The following is a 16,487-nucleotide window of genomic DNA, read 5'->3' as shown; positions in this document are numbered from 1 at the left end:
CTCATTCTGTGAGACCAGTATTACCCTGATACCAAAACCAGACAAAGACACTACAAAGAAAAAAAAAAAAAAGGAAAATTGTAGGCCAATATCCCTGATGAACATAGATGCAGAAATCCTTAGCAAAGTATTAGCAAACCGAATTCAACCATACTTTAAAAGAATTGTATGCCATGATCAAGTGGGAATTGTCCAAGGGAAACAAGGATGGTTCAACATCCACAAATCATCAATGTGATACACCCCATTAAGAAACTGAAGGATAAAAATCATATGATCATCTTAATAGATGTATAAAAAGCCTTTGACAAAATCCAACATTCATTTATGATAAAAATTCTTAACAATGTGGGTATGGAGGCAACACACCTCAACACAATAAAGGCCATATGGCAAACTAACAGCCAAAATCATACTCAACTGTGAAAATCTGAAAGCATTTCCTCTAAGACCAGGAATAAGACAAGGATGCCCACTCTTGCCACTTTTATTCAACATAGTATGGGAAGTCCTAGCCACAGCAATCAGACAAGAAAAAGAAATAAAAGGAATCCAAGTAGGAAAGGAAGAAGTAAAACTGTCACTGTTTGCAGATGACATGACACAGCATATAGAGAATTCTAAAGGGGCCAGCAAAAAACTATTAAAACTAATAAATGAATTCATTAAAATTGTAGGATACAAAATTAATATACAGAAATCTGTTGCATTTCAAATTTTATATATAGAATGGATAAACAAAAAGGTCCTACTGTATAGCACAGAGAACTATATTCAATATCCTGTGATAAACTGTAGTGGAAAAGAATATGAAAAAGAATGTATATATGTGTATAACTGAATCACTGTGCTGTACAGCAGAAGTTAACAAAACATTGTAAGTCAACCATACTTCAATAAAATAAATTAAAAAAAGAAATCGGTTGCACTTCTGTACACTAACAATGAACTATCAGAAAGAGAAATTAAAAGTATCCCATTTACAATTACATCAAAAAATACCTAAGAATAAATCTAATCAAGGAGGTGAAAGAGTTGTACTCAGAAAACTATGAGACACTGATGAAAGAAATTGAAGATGACACAAACAAATGGAAAGATATAATATGTCATGAATTAGAAGAATTAATGTTGTTAAAATGTCTGTACTAGCCAAGGCAATCTACAGATTTAATGCAATCCTTATCATCATACCCATGGCAATTTTAACAGAACTAGAACAAATAATTCTAAAATTTGTATGGTAACACAAAAGACCCTGAAAAGCCAAAACAATCTTGAAAAAGAAGAACAAAGCTGGAGGTATCACATGCCCTGATTTCAAACTATACCACAAAGCAACAGTAATCAAAACAGTGTGGTACTGGCATAAAAACAGACATGAAGATCAATGGTGAGGATATGGAGTAAAGGGAATCTTCATGCACTGTTGGTGGGAATGAAACTTGGTGCATCTACCATGGAAAACAGTATGGCAGTTCCTCAAAAAATTAAAAATGGAACTGTCATATGATCCAGCAATTTCACTTCTGGTTTTTTTCCGAAGTAAATATAAACACTAATTTGAAAAGATATATGCACCCATATATTCATTGCAGCATTATTCACAATAGCCAAGGTATGGAAACAACCTAAGTGTCCATCAATAGATGAATTGAAAAAGAGGTGATATATGTATTACTCAGCCATAAAAAGAATTAAATCTTGTCATTTGCTACAACATGGATAGACCTAGTGGGTATTTTGCTAAGTGAAATAAGACAAAGACAAATATTGTATGATCTCACTTATGTGTAGAATCAAAAATCAAATAACAGTAACAAAGCAGAGTCATAGATACAGAGAACAAAGAAGTGGTTGTTAGAGGGGAGGATGGTGGGAGATGAGTGAAATGGGTGAGGGAAATTAAGAGGTACAAACTTCCAGTTAAAAAATAAATGAGTCACGGGGATGAAATGTACAGTGTGCAGAATATAGTCAATAATAATGGAATATCTTTGTATGGTGACAGATGGTAACTAGACTTAACATGGTGATCATTTTGAAAAGTATGGAAATATCCAATCACTGTTTTGTGCACCAGGAACTAACATAGTGTTGTAGATCAATAATACTTCAAAAACAAACAAACAAACTCATAGAAAAAGATCAGATTTGTGGTTACCAGAGGTAAGGGGTATAAGGAGGGGGATTTGGATGAAGGTGGTCAAAAGGTACAAACTTTCAGTTGTAAGACAAATCAGTACTAGAAATGTAATGTGCAACATGATGAATATAACGAACACTGCTGTGTGTTGTATGTGAACGTTGTTAAGAGAGGAAATTTTGAGTTCTCATCACAACAGAAAATGTTTTTTCTTTTTCTCTAATTTTGTTCATGAGATGATGGATGTTCACTAAACCTACTGTGCTAATCATTTCATGATGTATGTAAGTCAGATCATGCTGTATACCTTAGATTTATACAGTGCTGTATGTCATTATATCTCAATAAAACTGGAAGAAAAAATATAAATAAAACAAATACTTTCCATTGTTCATTTCCTATCCTTTTCTGTGTATGTGTGCAACATAATTATATCTATCTATGTATACTGCAAAATGATCACCACAGTACGTCTAGTTAACATCCATCACCACACAGAGTTACACATATTTTTTCTTGTGCTGAGAACTTTTAAGATCTACTTCTTAGCAACTTTCAAATATATAATACAGTATTGTTAATAGTCACCATGCTGTATACCACATCCCCAGGACTTATTTATTATATAACTAGAAATTTGTACCTTTTGATGTCCTTTACCAAAAACCCTCCCCCTTGCCTGCCTCTGGCAACCACCAACCTGTTATGTGTATCTATGAGTTTCTTTACTTTTTCTTAGATTCCGCATATAAGTAAGATCATACAGTATTTGTCTTTCTCTGACTTATTTCAATTAGCATAATGCCGTCAAAGTCCGTCCGTGTCACAAATGGAAGAATTTCTTCCTTTTTTAAATAGCTGAATAATATTCCATATATATGTGTGTATATATCACATTTTCTTTTTTTTTTTTTTTTTTTTTTTGCGGTACGCGGGCCTTTCACTGTTGTGGCCTCTCCCATTGCGGAGCACAGGCTCTGGACGCGCAGGCTCAGCGGCCACGACTCACGGGCCTAGCCACTCCGCGGCATGTGGGATCCTCCTGGACCGGGGCGTGAACCCGTGTCCCCTGCATCGGCAGGCGGACTCAACCACTGCGCCACCAGGGAATCCCTTTCTTTTTTTTTTAAACTGAAGTATAGTTGATTTACAATATAGTGTTAGTTTCGGGTATACAGCACAGTGATTCAGTTGTGTGTGTGTGTGTGTGTGTGTGTGTGTGTGTGTGTGTGTGTGTGTATTCCTTTTCAGATTCTTTTCCCTTATAGGTTATTACAAAATACTGAGTATAGTTCCCTGTGCTATACAGTAGGTCTTTGTTGGTTATCTATTTTATATATAGTAGTTTGTATCTGTTAATTCCAGACTCCCAGTTTATCCCTCCTCCCACCCCCTTTCCCCTTTGGTAACCATAAATTTGTTTTCAACATCTGTGCATCTCTGCGTCTCTTTCTATTTTGTAAATAAGTTCATTAGTATTTTTTTTTGGCCATGCTGCATGGCTCGTGGGATCTTAGTTCCCTGACCAGGGATCAAACCCCTTCCCCCTGCAGTGGAAGCACAGAGTGCTAACCACTGGATGACCAGGGAATTCCCATCATTTGTATCATTTTAAAATTAATTAAATTAAATTTACTTTTATTTTTTTGGCTGTGCTGCGTGGCTTGCAGTATCTTAGTTCCCTGACCAGGGATTGAACCTGGGCCATGGCAGTGAAAGTGTCAAGTCCTGACCACTGGACTGCCAGGGAATTCCCAATGTATCATTTTTTTTAGATTCCATGTATAAGCGATATCATATGATATTTGTCTGGTTTACTTCACTTAGTATGATAATCTGTGTTGCTACAAATGGCATTATTTCATTCTTTTTGATGGCTGAGTAATATTCCATTGTATACAGGTACCACATCTTCCTTATCCGTTCATCTGTTGATGGACATTTAGGTTGCATCCACGTCTTCGCTTTTGTAAATAGCGCTGCTATGAACATTGGGGTGCATGTATTTTTTCGAATTATGGTTTTCTCTGGATATATGCCCAGGAGTGGGATTGCAGGAGCATATGGTAGCTCTATTTTTAGTTTTTAAAGGAACCTCCATACTTTTCTCCATGGTGACTGTACCATTTTACATTCCCACCAACAGTGTAGAAGGGTTCCTTTTTCTCCATGCTCTCTCCAGCATTTATTATTTGTAAACTTTTTGATGATGGCCATTCTGACTGGTGTGAGGTGACACCTCGTAGTTTTCATTTGCATTTCTCTAATAATTAGTGATGTTGAGCATCTCTTCATGTGCCTTTGGCCATCTGTATGTCTTCTTTGGAGAAGTGTGTATTTACCTTTTTTTTTTTTTTTTGCGGTACGCAAGCCTCTCACTGTTGTGGCCTCTCCCGTTGCGGAGCACAGGCTCCGGACGCGCAGGCTCAGCGGCCATGGCTCACGGGCCTAGCCGCTCCGCGGCATGTGGGATCTTCCTGGACTGGGGCACGAACCCGTGTCCCCTGCATCGGCAGGCGGACTCTCAACCACTGCGCCACCAGGGAAGCCCTGAGAAGTGTGTATTTAGATCTGCTGCCCCTTTTTTTTCTGAACAGAGACCAGGAGAAACAGGTTTATTTGGACTGAGAGTTGGAGAGTGAGAGGAGGACCTGAGATAGCATACTGAGCTAAGGGGTAGAGATCAGTTTCCAAAATGGCAGTCAGAGCTCATCAGACAAATGGACTCCACTTCCCAGCAGCCTTGCAGTGAGTGCAATCAATAAAAGGCCTGCTGGGAAATGTTTATTTGCCACTAAATCACCCAAGCATGCCACAATTACAAGAAAGGTACAGGTTGTCTTTTCCTTTCCATAATTAAATTTCCACAGCATCTCCCCAATCATGAGTATTACAAAAGAAAGTAAAAAAATCACATTTTACAGATCTTAGACTTGTCTTCAGCATTTAGCTCAAATCTCACCATCTTCAAAAAATAGTTCTCCTGCAAAATTCACCAGCTAAAAGTTCTATCCAAGCAGTTGGAGGACGGCCTTTGCTAGCCCATAGCAATTCTTTTCACAGCAGAGTGAGGCTTAGATTGCAGGGGTGGCGGGGGGAGGGACACAAGGGCTAATTTCCCCCAGTACAAGATGGCCTCTGAAGCTTGATGGGAGAGCAGAACTGGAGAGACTTGAGGGAAGGGTCCAGGCCTTGTATTCAGTCAGAGTCACTGCTGGAAGCACAGGAGGAGGAGGAGGAATGCTTGCCATGTTTGTGGTGTTTCTGCTTCTTTTTATGAGCTTTTTTCATTTTCTTTTGCATCTTCTTGTCAATCACCATTCCTGGTCCAACCATGCCAGGAGCCAATGTATTCACAGGACACATACCAGGGGCAGGTGGTGGGTATGGAGGGGGGTAGGGACCTGAGGGTTGGCATCCTGGATACCCTGGTTGTGGCACAGGATGACAGGGCCCGCCAGGGGGAAAGGCTGAATTCCCCTGGGGTGCTCCTGGGGGAGTGGGAAAGGGGCCTGGAGGAAAGGTAGGGGTGGCAGGTGGTGGATGGGCAGGATTGCAACCTCCAGGGTACCCGACATTGGGGGTGTGTGGATATGGCCCTGGCTGCCCGGCATTGGGATTCCATATGTTCAGGTATTTCCTCCAGCCCAGGAATGGAAAAGAAAGGAAACTGAGGAATCCAGGCGTCCCGTCACCTCTACACCACTGCTTGGGCGGACTCCTGCTGCCCATTTTTTGATTGGGCTGTTTGTTTTTTGATGTTGAGCTGTATGAGCTGTTTGTATATTTTGGAGATTAACCCCTTGTTGGTCGCTTCATTTGCAAATATTTTCTCCCATTCTGTAGATTCTGTTTTCATTTTGTTTATGGTTTCCTTTGCTGTGCAAAAGCTTTTAAGTTTAATTAGGTCCCATTTGTTTATTTTTGTTATTTTTATTACTCTAGGAGACGGATCAAAAAAGATATTACTATGATTTATGTCAAAGAGTGTTCTGCCTATGTTTTCCTCTAGGAATTTTATAGTATCTAGTTTTACATTTAGGTCTTTAATCCATTTTGAGTTTTTGTGCATGGTGTTAGACAGTGTTCTAATTTCATTCTTTTGCATGTACTGTTCAGTTTTCCCAGCACCACTTATTGAAGAGGCTCTTTTCTCCATTGTATTTTCTTGCCTCCTTTGTCATAGACTAGTTGACCATAGATGAATAGGTTTATTTCTGGGCTTTCTATCCTGCTCCATTGATTTATATTTCTGTTTTTGTGCCAGTACCATACTGTTTGGATTACTGTAGCTTTGTAATGTAGTCTGAAGTTAGGTAGTGTGATTCCTCCAGCTTCATTTTTCTTTCTCAAGATTGCCTTGGCTATTTGGGGTCTTTTGTGTTTCCATACAAATTAAAACTTCTTTTGTTCTAGTTCTGTGAAAAATGCCATTGGTAATTTGATAGAGATTGCATTGACTGTAGATTGTCTTCTGTGGTATAGTCATCTTGACAACATTGATTCTTCCAATCCAAAACATGGTATATCTTTCCATCTGTTTGTGTCATTATATCACATTTTATTTATCCATTCCTTATTTTTTTTGAATTTTTACCTTTTTTTTAAACATCTTTATTGGAGTATAATTGCTTTACAATGGTGTGTTAGTTTCTGCTTTGTAACAAAGTGAATCAGTTATACATATGTTCCCATATCTCTTCCCTCTTGCATCTCCCTCCCTCCCACCCTCCCTATCCCACCCCTCTAGGTGGTCACAAACCATTGAGCTGATCTCCCTGTGCTATGTGGCTGCTTCCCACTAGCTATCTATTTTACGTTTAGTAGTGTATATATGTCCATGTCACTCTCTCACTTTGTCACAGCTTACCCTTCCCCCTCCCCATATCCTCAAGTCCATTCTCTAGTAGGTCTGTGTCTTTATTCCTGTCTTACCCCTAGGTTCTTCATAACATTTTTTTTCTTAGATTCCATATATATGTGTTAGCATATGGTATTTGTTTTTCTCTTTCTGACTTACTTCACTCTGTATGACAGACTCTAGGTCCATCCACCTCACTATAAATATCTCAATTTCGTTTCTTTTTATGGCTGAGTAATATTCCATTGTATATATGTGCCACATCTTTATCCATTCATCCAATGATGGACACTTAGGTTGCTTCCATGTCCTGGGTATTGTAAATAGAGCTGCAATGAACATTTTGGTACATGACTCTTTATGAATTATGGTTTTCTCAGGGTATATGTCCAGTAGTGGGATTGCTGGGTCATATGGTAGTTTTATTTTCAGTTTTTTAAGGAACCTCCATACTGTTTTCCATAGTGGCTGTATCAATTTACATTCCCACCAAAGCCCAGAGATAAACCCATGTACATATGGTCACCTTATCTTTGATAAAGGAGGCAAGAATATACAGTGGAGAAAAGACAGCCTCTTCAATAAGTGGTGCTGGGAAAACTGGACAGATACACGTAGAAGTATGAAATTAGAACACTCCCTAACACCATACACAAAAATAAACTCAAGATGGATTAAAGACCTAAATGTAAGGCCAAACACTATCAAACTCTTAGAGGAAAACATAGGCAGAACACTGTATGACATAAATCACAGCAGGATCCTTTTTGACCCCCCTCCTAGAGAAATGGAAATAAAGATAAACAAATGGGACCTAATGAAACTTAAAAGCTTTTGCACAGCAAAGGAAACCATAAAGCAGACCAAAAGACAACCCTCAAAATGGGAGAAAATATTTGCAAATGAAGCAACTGACAAAGGATTAATCTCCAAAATTTACAAGCAGCTTATGCAGCTCAATAACAAAAAACAAACAACCCAATCCAAAAATGGGCAGAAGACCTAAATAGACATTTCTCCAAAGAAGATATACAGATTGCCAACAAACCCATGAAAGAATGCTCAACATCATTAATCATTAGAGAAATGCAAATCAAAACTACAATGAGATATCATCTCACACCGGTCAGAATGGCCATCATCAAAAAATCTAGAAACAATAAATGCTGGAGAGGGTGTGGAGAAAAGGGAACCCTCTTGCACTATCCATTCATTATTGACAGACATTAAGGTTGTTTTAATATTTTGCCTATTCTAAATAACGTTGCAATGAGCATGGGGTGCATATATCTTTTTGAGTTAATGTTTTTATTTCCTTTGGATAAATACCCAGAAGTGGAATTGCTGGATCATATGATAGTTCTGTTTTTAAGTTTTTGAGGAACCCCATACTGTTTTCCACAGCGGCCGCACCAATTTACATTCCCACCATGCGTGAAGGTTCTCTTTGCTCCACATCTTCACCAACAATTGTTATTTGTTGTCTTTCTGATTATAGCCATTCTGACAGATGTGTGTGGTTTTGATTTGCATTTCCCTGATGTCTAGTTGATGTTGAACACCTTTTCACACACCTGTTGGCCATCTGTGTGCCTTCTTTGCAAAAATGTCTTTTCAGATCCTCTGCTCTTTTTTTTTTTTTTCCTGCGGTACGCAGGCCTCTCACTGTTGTGGCCTCTCCCGTTGGAGAGCACAGGCTCCGGACGCGCAGGCCCAGTGGCCATGGCTCACGGACCCAGCCGCTCCATGGCATGTGGGATCCTCCCGGACCGGGGCACGAACCTGTGTCCCCTGCATTGGCAGGCGGACTCTCAACCACTGTGCCACCAGGGAAGCCCCTCTGCTCATTTTTTAATTGAAAACAATCTTTTGCTATTGAGTTGTATGAGTTCTTTATATATTTTGGATATTAGCCCCTTATCAGATACATGACTTGCAAATATTTTCTCCCACTCTGTAGGTTGTGTTATCATTTTGTATATGGTTTCCTTTGCTGTGCACAAGCTTTTTAGTTTGATTAGGTCACATTTGCTTATTTTTTTTTTTTTTTTGCGGTACGCGGGCCTCTCACTGTTGTGGCCTCTCCCATTGCGGAACACAGGCTCCGGACGCGCAGGCTCAGCGGCCATGGCTCACGGGCCTAGCCGCTCCACGCCATGTGGGATCTTCCCGGACCGGGCAAGAACCCGCGTCCCCTGCATCGGCAAGCGGACTCTCAACCACTGCGCCACCAGGGAAGCCCACATTTGCTTATTTTTGCTTTTGTTTTCCTTGCCTGAGGAGACCGATTCAAAAAATATTGCTAAGAATGATGTCAAAGAGCAAACTGCCTATGTTTTCTTCCAGGAGTTTTATGATTTCAGGCAGGTCTTACACTTAAGTCTTTAATCAGTTTTGAGTTTATTATTGTATATGGTGTGAGAAAGTAGTCCAGTTTGAATCTGTAGCTGTCCTGTTTCTTCAACACTATTTATTGAAGAGGCTGTCTTTTCCTCATTGTATATTAACTGACCATATAAGTGTGGATTCATTTCTGGGCTCTCTATTCTGTTCTGTTGATCTACACGTCTGTTTTTTGCTAGTACCACAGTGTCTTGATTTCTGTTTGCTTTGCAGTATAGTTTGAAATCAGGGAGCATACTTCTAGCTGTGTTCTTCTTTTTCAAGATTGTTTTAGCTTTCCAGTTTCTTTTGTATTTCCATACAAATTTTAGAATTATTTGTTCTAGTTCTGTGAAAGTTGACATTGGAATTTTTATAGGGATTGCATTGAATCTTTATTTTATTTTTAAAGAATAACTTTCAATTACAGCAGCTTTTATTATCTTTTAAAATTTTTAATATTTATTTATTTAATTTCTGGCTGTATCGGGTCTTAGTTGCGGCATGCTGGATCTTCGTTGTGGCATGTGGGATCTTTTCGATGGGGCACGTGGGCTTCTCACTAGTTGTGGTGTAGGGGCTTCTTTCTAGTTGCAGCACACGGGCTTAGTTGCCCCGTGGCATGTGGGATCTTAGTTCCCTGACCAGGGATCGAACCTGCGTCTGCTGTACTGGAAGGCAGATTCTTTACCACTGGACTACCAGGGAAGTCCCAGCAATGTCTTCCGATATGAAAAAATTTCATCCCTACTTCAAAATATATACAAAAATGAAATCCTAAGAAATTAGGTATCTAAATTGGAAAAAAGTTTAAACCATTAGCAGAGAGTGTAGGAAATATCTTTTTGAGCTTTCTTGGGAAACATTTTTAAAACTGACCCAAAAAGTAGAGACCATAAGAGACTGTGAAATTTCACTGTATGAGAATTATAAGGGCATGTACAATTAGACAAGTTAAAAAACAAGCAGCACACTGGAAGAAAATATTTATAAGCTATAAAAGATAAAGGATTAGTAGCTTGAATATATAAAAATTTTCAAATGAATAAAGAATAGTCTCATAGGTCTAATAGAAAAAAAGACTTAAGGATATAAACTGACAATAAGCAGACATGAATATATCAATGAACAGATTTCTACTCAGTTGTATAAAGGAAGTATAACTTCTTCATTTACATAATTGACTTCATCTTCCTCCTGAGCCTCCACCTCATTGGTATGGGGGGTTTGGAGTTGGGGGTTGGGGAATAGGTACACTGTAAACTTTCCAGATAAGTGAATCTCAGACATTTTTGGTTCTCATTCATCTTCAGATAACACAGCACCTTTTTGTAAATGTTTCCCGTTTGGATTCTCTCCTCCTTTCCTTGCTTCTCCTTAGGATGGTGGCTGGGAACATGGTAGGTGGCGATTAGCCAATCTGAGTACCATCCTCCATCTTATTTTCCCCAGATTCTTAAATGGGAAGCAAGGAAAAAACCTCCTTTTCTTGGCCTTTGCTTCAGCTAATGCTAAGGATTTTTACTCATAGAAGCTGAAAGTCATGATGCATGTGAGTGATGAATGCTTACATTCTCTATTCTGTCCCTCTTTTATTTTCCACATCCTACTCTTGGGTAAGAGTGGCCTTTTCCTCTTTCCATTCTCATCCAGTTAGGACTCTTCAGTCCTCTCTGCATGATGATTTCTATTAAAATTCTATGTTCAGTCTTCCAAACATTGCTGTTGATATTTAAAGGTTGCTTAAGAAATTAAATGTAACTTTTCTGTCTGGAGAAAGATTGATTCTCATGACACTTGCCTAATAACTCCAGGCTGAAAGCTAACCTCTTTAATCTGGGTTGTATCTGTCCTCCCCACCGAAAAGATTAAAGCCATTAGACTTGATGGGTGATAAGTTGAAAGACAGTAAGACTTACAATGTATGAAAATATATCTGATGAATGGATAAAGAAGATGTGGTACATATATATAATGGAATACTACTCAGCCATAAAAAGGAATGAAATAATGCCATTTGCAGCAACATGGATGCAACTAGAGATTATCATACTAAGTGAAGTCAGAAAGAGAAAGACAAATATCATATATCACTTATATGAGGAATCTAAAACATGACACAAATGAACCTAAGTGTGAAACAGAAACAGAATCACAGACATACAGAACAGACTGGTGGTTGCCAAGGGGGAAGGGGTTGGGGGAGGGATGGAGTGGGAGGTTGGGGTTTAGCAGATGTAAGCTTTTATATATAGAATGGATAAACAACAGGTCCTACTGTAAAGCACAGAGAACTATATTCAAGATCCTATGATAAACCATAATGGAAAAGAATATTAAAAAAAGAAGGTATACATATGTATAGTTAAAAAAATTATTTATTTGGTTGTGCCGGGTCTTAGTTGCCGCAGGTGGGCTCCTTAGTTGCAGCACATGGGTTCCTTAGTTGTGGCATGCATGTGGGGTCTGGTTCCCTGACCAGGGATCGAACCCGGGCCCCCTGCATTGGGAGTGTGGAGTCTTAACCACTGCGCCAGCAGGAAAGTCTCTATATATGTATAATTGAATCACTTTGCTGTACAGCAAAAATTAACACAGCATTGTAAATCAACTATACTTCAGTTAAAAAAGAGAAAATATAAATGAAATTGCTTTAAAAAATATTATTCTCATTACATGTGAAAAATTGCACTATCTTACCAGTAGCTAGGAAATTGCAAATTTGAAAAATGAGATACCACTGGCAAACAGTTTAAAGTTTGGTGAAAGACTGCTAGAGGCTGTTTAAACTGTTGCAACCACCCAAGAGAACAATTGGCACTATGAAGAAAACTGTAAATGTATATATTATGCCACCCGTCAATACAACTTCTAAGTATACTTCCTAGAGGAACTCTTCCTCAGTTGCATAAGATGACAAGTGTGAGGATATTCACTGCAGTTTCGTTTGTAATACTAAAAACTACGCAAATATCCATTAATAAATTAACAAATAAAATATAGTATATTCAAATGATGGAAACAAAAACCTTTAGGAGAAATGGACCATATATATATCTATAAGTGATGATTTCAAAAATACCTGAGGAAAAATGTGAACTGAAGAATATAATGCCAGTTATAAAAACTTAATTGTTCACAAAGCAACATAAACATTGATTATTTATATCTCCATACATGTAGCATTCATGTATTGACTAGAATGATACCCCCGAAATTCATGATGTTATGAGAATCCTCTGGGAATGGGCAGCAGGAAATGGGGATCAAAGGATATGACTACATTATCTTTAATAATTTCTTTACAGTAAAAAAGACTTTAAAGAAATAGTACTAAGAAGTAACAGCTGCCAAGTGTGGGTGATGGGCTCATGAGCATGAAAAAGTGCTCAGTAATAAATTAGACCAGGGAATTCCCTGGTGGTCCAGTGATTAGGACTCTGCACTGCTGAGGGCCTGGGTTTGATCCCTGGTTGGGCAAGTAAGATCCCACAAGCTGGAATGTCCATGATGTGAAGCTGAGTGTGTCCTCGTGTGTAGCAGTTCTTCTTATCACCCCCATGGGGAAATCAAGGCAAAGCCTAGACTGCCATGAAATTAAAAATTAGCCATTTGATTGTTAAAGCACAGGGGAATATGGCATTGTACAAACTGTTTCTTTAAGGAAAAAAATCATAGCTTCCCCTTTCCTCCTTCTATTAAATATTGCTTTCACTCATTTTTTCGTTGTATTTTTAGAAATATTTCCAAAAAAGTCCAGTGTATTACATTTGTGCCATTTATTCATTTATTTATTCAATGTGCATTTGTCTTGACTGACCAGCTCCGGGGAAAAGTGTTAGGAAAGCAAGAAGAAAGGAAAAATGAAAGTCGGTGATCAGACTTCATTTAAATATTCAAGACCTATATGAAGAAAATTATAATTTCTTTACTGCTAGTTAAAGACCAGAATAAATGGAGATGAACATCAAGATAAAAAGAACCATATCTGTGGTGGACAGTGTGATGCACCAACCAGAATCTTCTTCAGTGAGAGTTGTTTCCATAACTGGCTTCAGCTATTATCCCCTTTATAAACTGTCTCCAGTGAGGAAAGCTGCCTTGCCCAGAGCCATGGCCCTTCCCTGGTTTCTCACACCGAAAGACTGATGGATGAGGGAATTGGGCTATTTCAACCTAACCTGGGACAGCTCTGACCAGCCATTCTAACTCCAGAGCTCCCAGTGAGGTTGGCTGAGGCTGTCGCTGGACCTCCTATACCTCGTCTTCTCTCTCTGACCACTACTGTTTACTTTGCTTCTCTTTCACAAGGATCTTCTTAATAATATTGTGCATGCTAAAAAAAAATGATCAGAAGCATTTCAGAGGACACTGCGGAGGTCATACAGGTAAAACTACAATTACAAAAGGAAGGAAAAAACCTGGAATGGAGAGAAAGAAGAGATGCATGGGAAGGTGATGAAAAAGGGGATAAACTGGAAAAAAATTGAGGTGAGTTTGAGGCAAGAGTAGCGGTGAAACAAGAAAAATGGAGTTGGCCGAAGGTGACAGAGGTGGAAGAAACAGCTCATGCAGCAGTGGCAAGGGATCTAAACATCCATGGTTGGCTATATGTGGTCTACCCTTGTGAAAAGTCCTTACCAGAATCTGCTTTTGTAAAAAAATCTTTTTGCTGCTGTCGATCAAGGCATTTTGCTTAAAAAAAAAAAACAAAACCCGAAAACTAACAAAACCAAAATAAAAAACGCAGCTGCCCACTGTCCATGAATGAAGATGCTGCATCTCTGAGCGGTGGCATGGGCTCAAAGTGAGTGTAGGTAGATCACTAAGTGCCGGAAGCTGGGTGCAAGGAATTGTGGGAGAGAGTTCATTCCGGGATCAGGCATTTTCCGCCCTTGAGCAGAGGACCATGAGAGGGCGTTGGGGGGCGCTCGTGAGGACCCGGACAAGGAGAGGGAGGTAGAGGTTGGAGTGGTGGGTCGGGGAAGGGCTCCGGAAGGTGCAAGTACAGGTTGTCGTCATGGTGAGGAGAGCCTCTCTCTGGACTGGGGTTGGGCGCCCGAGGCCAGGGCTCTGGGACAAAGCCCTGCGCGCTGGGGCCTGACACCCTTGCCGCGGGGCTGCGGAGCCCTGTGACGTAGCCGGCTTCAGCATCCATCCCAGGCGGCAGGAACTCGGCGTCCGCGTCCTCCTTGTTGGCCTCTTCTTGGCAGGCGATCTCTGGGACAGCTGCGCACAAGAATCCCGGCTCCAGGGCCATGTACTCCCCTGGAGCGCTCAGGAAAGCGCCCCGTCCCAGGCCCTGTCCCCACGGGCTTTCCACACCCGAGCCCAGGAGGGCCTCGGGGACCAGCATGAGGATGTGATCTCTGAGAGACACTTGCAGCACGGACGTGGGCTCGGGCTCCAGCAGCAGGTCGACGTCGTCCAGGGGCAGGTGCAGGCCACAGCCGGCGGGCAGGACCACCATGGAGGTTAGCGCGCCCTTGGCCAGGGGCTCAGGCACGTTGTCCATGCTGGGCACCGCCTCAGCTTCGGGTTCCTCCATTCGATGGCGCTTACCAGGGCCAGGTCCTCCGGGCTGCGGCCCCCACCAGTCCGAAAGGTAGGCAATGGGGCTGCGGGGCCGGCTGCCCATCACCTTGACCGACGGACCTGCGGGCGGCGGTCCCAGAGCCTGGCAGAGGGCGAGGAGGCGCTCGGTCCTGCACGCTGTGACGGGTCTCGATGACAGGTGAGGCAAGCCGGGACGGGCCGAATGGGGCGCAGGACAGCGCGATGCGGGTCGAGTCCTCGGAGCTCTGGGGTCACCTCCCGAGAGTACCGCAGTCCAGGTTTCTAGCGGAGCTGCGTCTGCAGCTGGGTTGGGCCTCGGGCGTTGGAATCTTCAGCTCTTCACGCTGACCCCTATGCGCGCTGGATGATTAACAACATGGGATGTCATGTGACCTGCGGCTGCCGGGAAGTCTCAGTGTAAGCCCCGCCTTCTGCCAGAGATAGGATTGGATCAGCGTTAGTGCAATGCAGGAGCGGGAGAGTTTTGTTTTTTTGGTTTTTTTTTGCGGTACACGGGCCTCTCACTGCTGTGGCCTCTCCGGTTGCGGAGCACAGGCTCCGGATGCGCAGGCTCAGCGGCCATGGCTCACGGGCCCAGGCGCTCCGCGGCACGTGGGATCTTCCCGGACCGGGGCACGAACCCGCGTCCCCCGCATCGGCAGGCGGACTCTCAACCACTGCGCCACCAGGGAAGCCCCGAGTTTTGTTTTTTTTTAAAGGAAAGTGTAGCATAATACTCCTTGGGTGCCCGTATGCGGCCCAGTGGTCTTTATTACTTTTATTCTTGGGAAAATATCCAAAATACAATCTCATCAACTGCTTGCTTACTTTTAGAAGTAGCTTATGTCTAATGTCTTCTAAGATTTTCCATGAGGCTATGAAAAGCCTTTATCCCATCACCAGTCACTCCTTCCCAACCCTACCCACATGGTTCTTGAAATTCTTTTCACCCAGGAGACAAATTAGAAATGCAATTTTTCTTCGGTAAAAAAACTTGAAAATATTCAAGTGAAATGGACTGATTGCAGTTTTTGTTGTTGTTTCTGGAGACCAGTATGTGGTAATTATTAATAACAGTACGGAAATTTTATCATGAAGTTAGCCTTTGTCTTTAAACTTGCTGTCTGACGTGTTATAATGAGTGTTTAAAAAGTTAGTTTATTCACTTCTCATTAGTGAAGGTCAGAGGAGAGAAGGAAATTTTACAAAATTAAACACCAGGGTTGTGTTGGACTTGGGAATTAAATACACACGTTTAACTTTAAAACAGAGATCTTTGACATTTTACCTATACGCTTATGGCAAAAAACCTAGATGTGGAATTGCTGGGTAGTAGTGTGTGGCACCGGAACAATAGGAGAGATAAAGCCAGACTGCTTTCTTAAATAGTTGTCCTAATTTATATTTCTGTGAGCAGTGGGTAAGTGTTCCCTTTCCACCACATCCTTGCCAACACTTAGTATGGTTAGATTTCTAAGCATTTTCCAATCTGATGGTATTTCATCATTTATTTATACTGTATTTCTCTGATTACTTATAAGG

General features: G+C 41.0%; 2 protein-coding genes across 2 annotated transcripts; both read right to left on the bottom strand.

Annotated features, from left to right (window-relative positions):
• Positions 1-5,309: 5,309 nt before the first annotated feature.
• Positions 5,310-5,878, bottom strand: LOC309961805 (proline-rich protein 13-like; the record flags this gene model as incomplete). The annotated part of the gene is made up of 1 exon (XM_082839289.1): positions 5,310-5,878. The coding sequence occupies one exon, from the start codon at positions 5,876-5,878 to the stop codon at positions 5,345-5,347; it is 534 nt and encodes a 177-aa protein (XP_082695415.1). The 3' UTR covers positions 5,310-5,344.
• An 8,378-nt stretch (positions 5,879-14,256) lies between these two features.
• LOC309961804 (proline-rich protein 23C-like) lies at positions 14,257-15,027 on the bottom strand (the record flags this gene model as incomplete). Its single annotated transcript, XM_082839288.1, has 1 exon — positions 14,257-15,027. The coding sequence occupies one exon, from the start codon at positions 15,025-15,027 to the stop codon at positions 14,257-14,259; it is 771 nt and encodes a 256-aa protein (XP_082695414.1).
• Between the last annotated feature and the right edge of the window lie 1,460 nt (positions 15,028-16,487).

This window comes from Leucopleurus acutus (genome assembly GCF_964270905.1).
Source record: "Leucopleurus acutus genome assembly, chromosome: 5".
NCBI lineage: Eukaryota > Metazoa > Chordata > Mammalia > Artiodactyla > Delphinidae > Leucopleurus > Leucopleurus acutus.
This window is presented reverse-complemented; position numbering and strand designations above follow the sequence as displayed.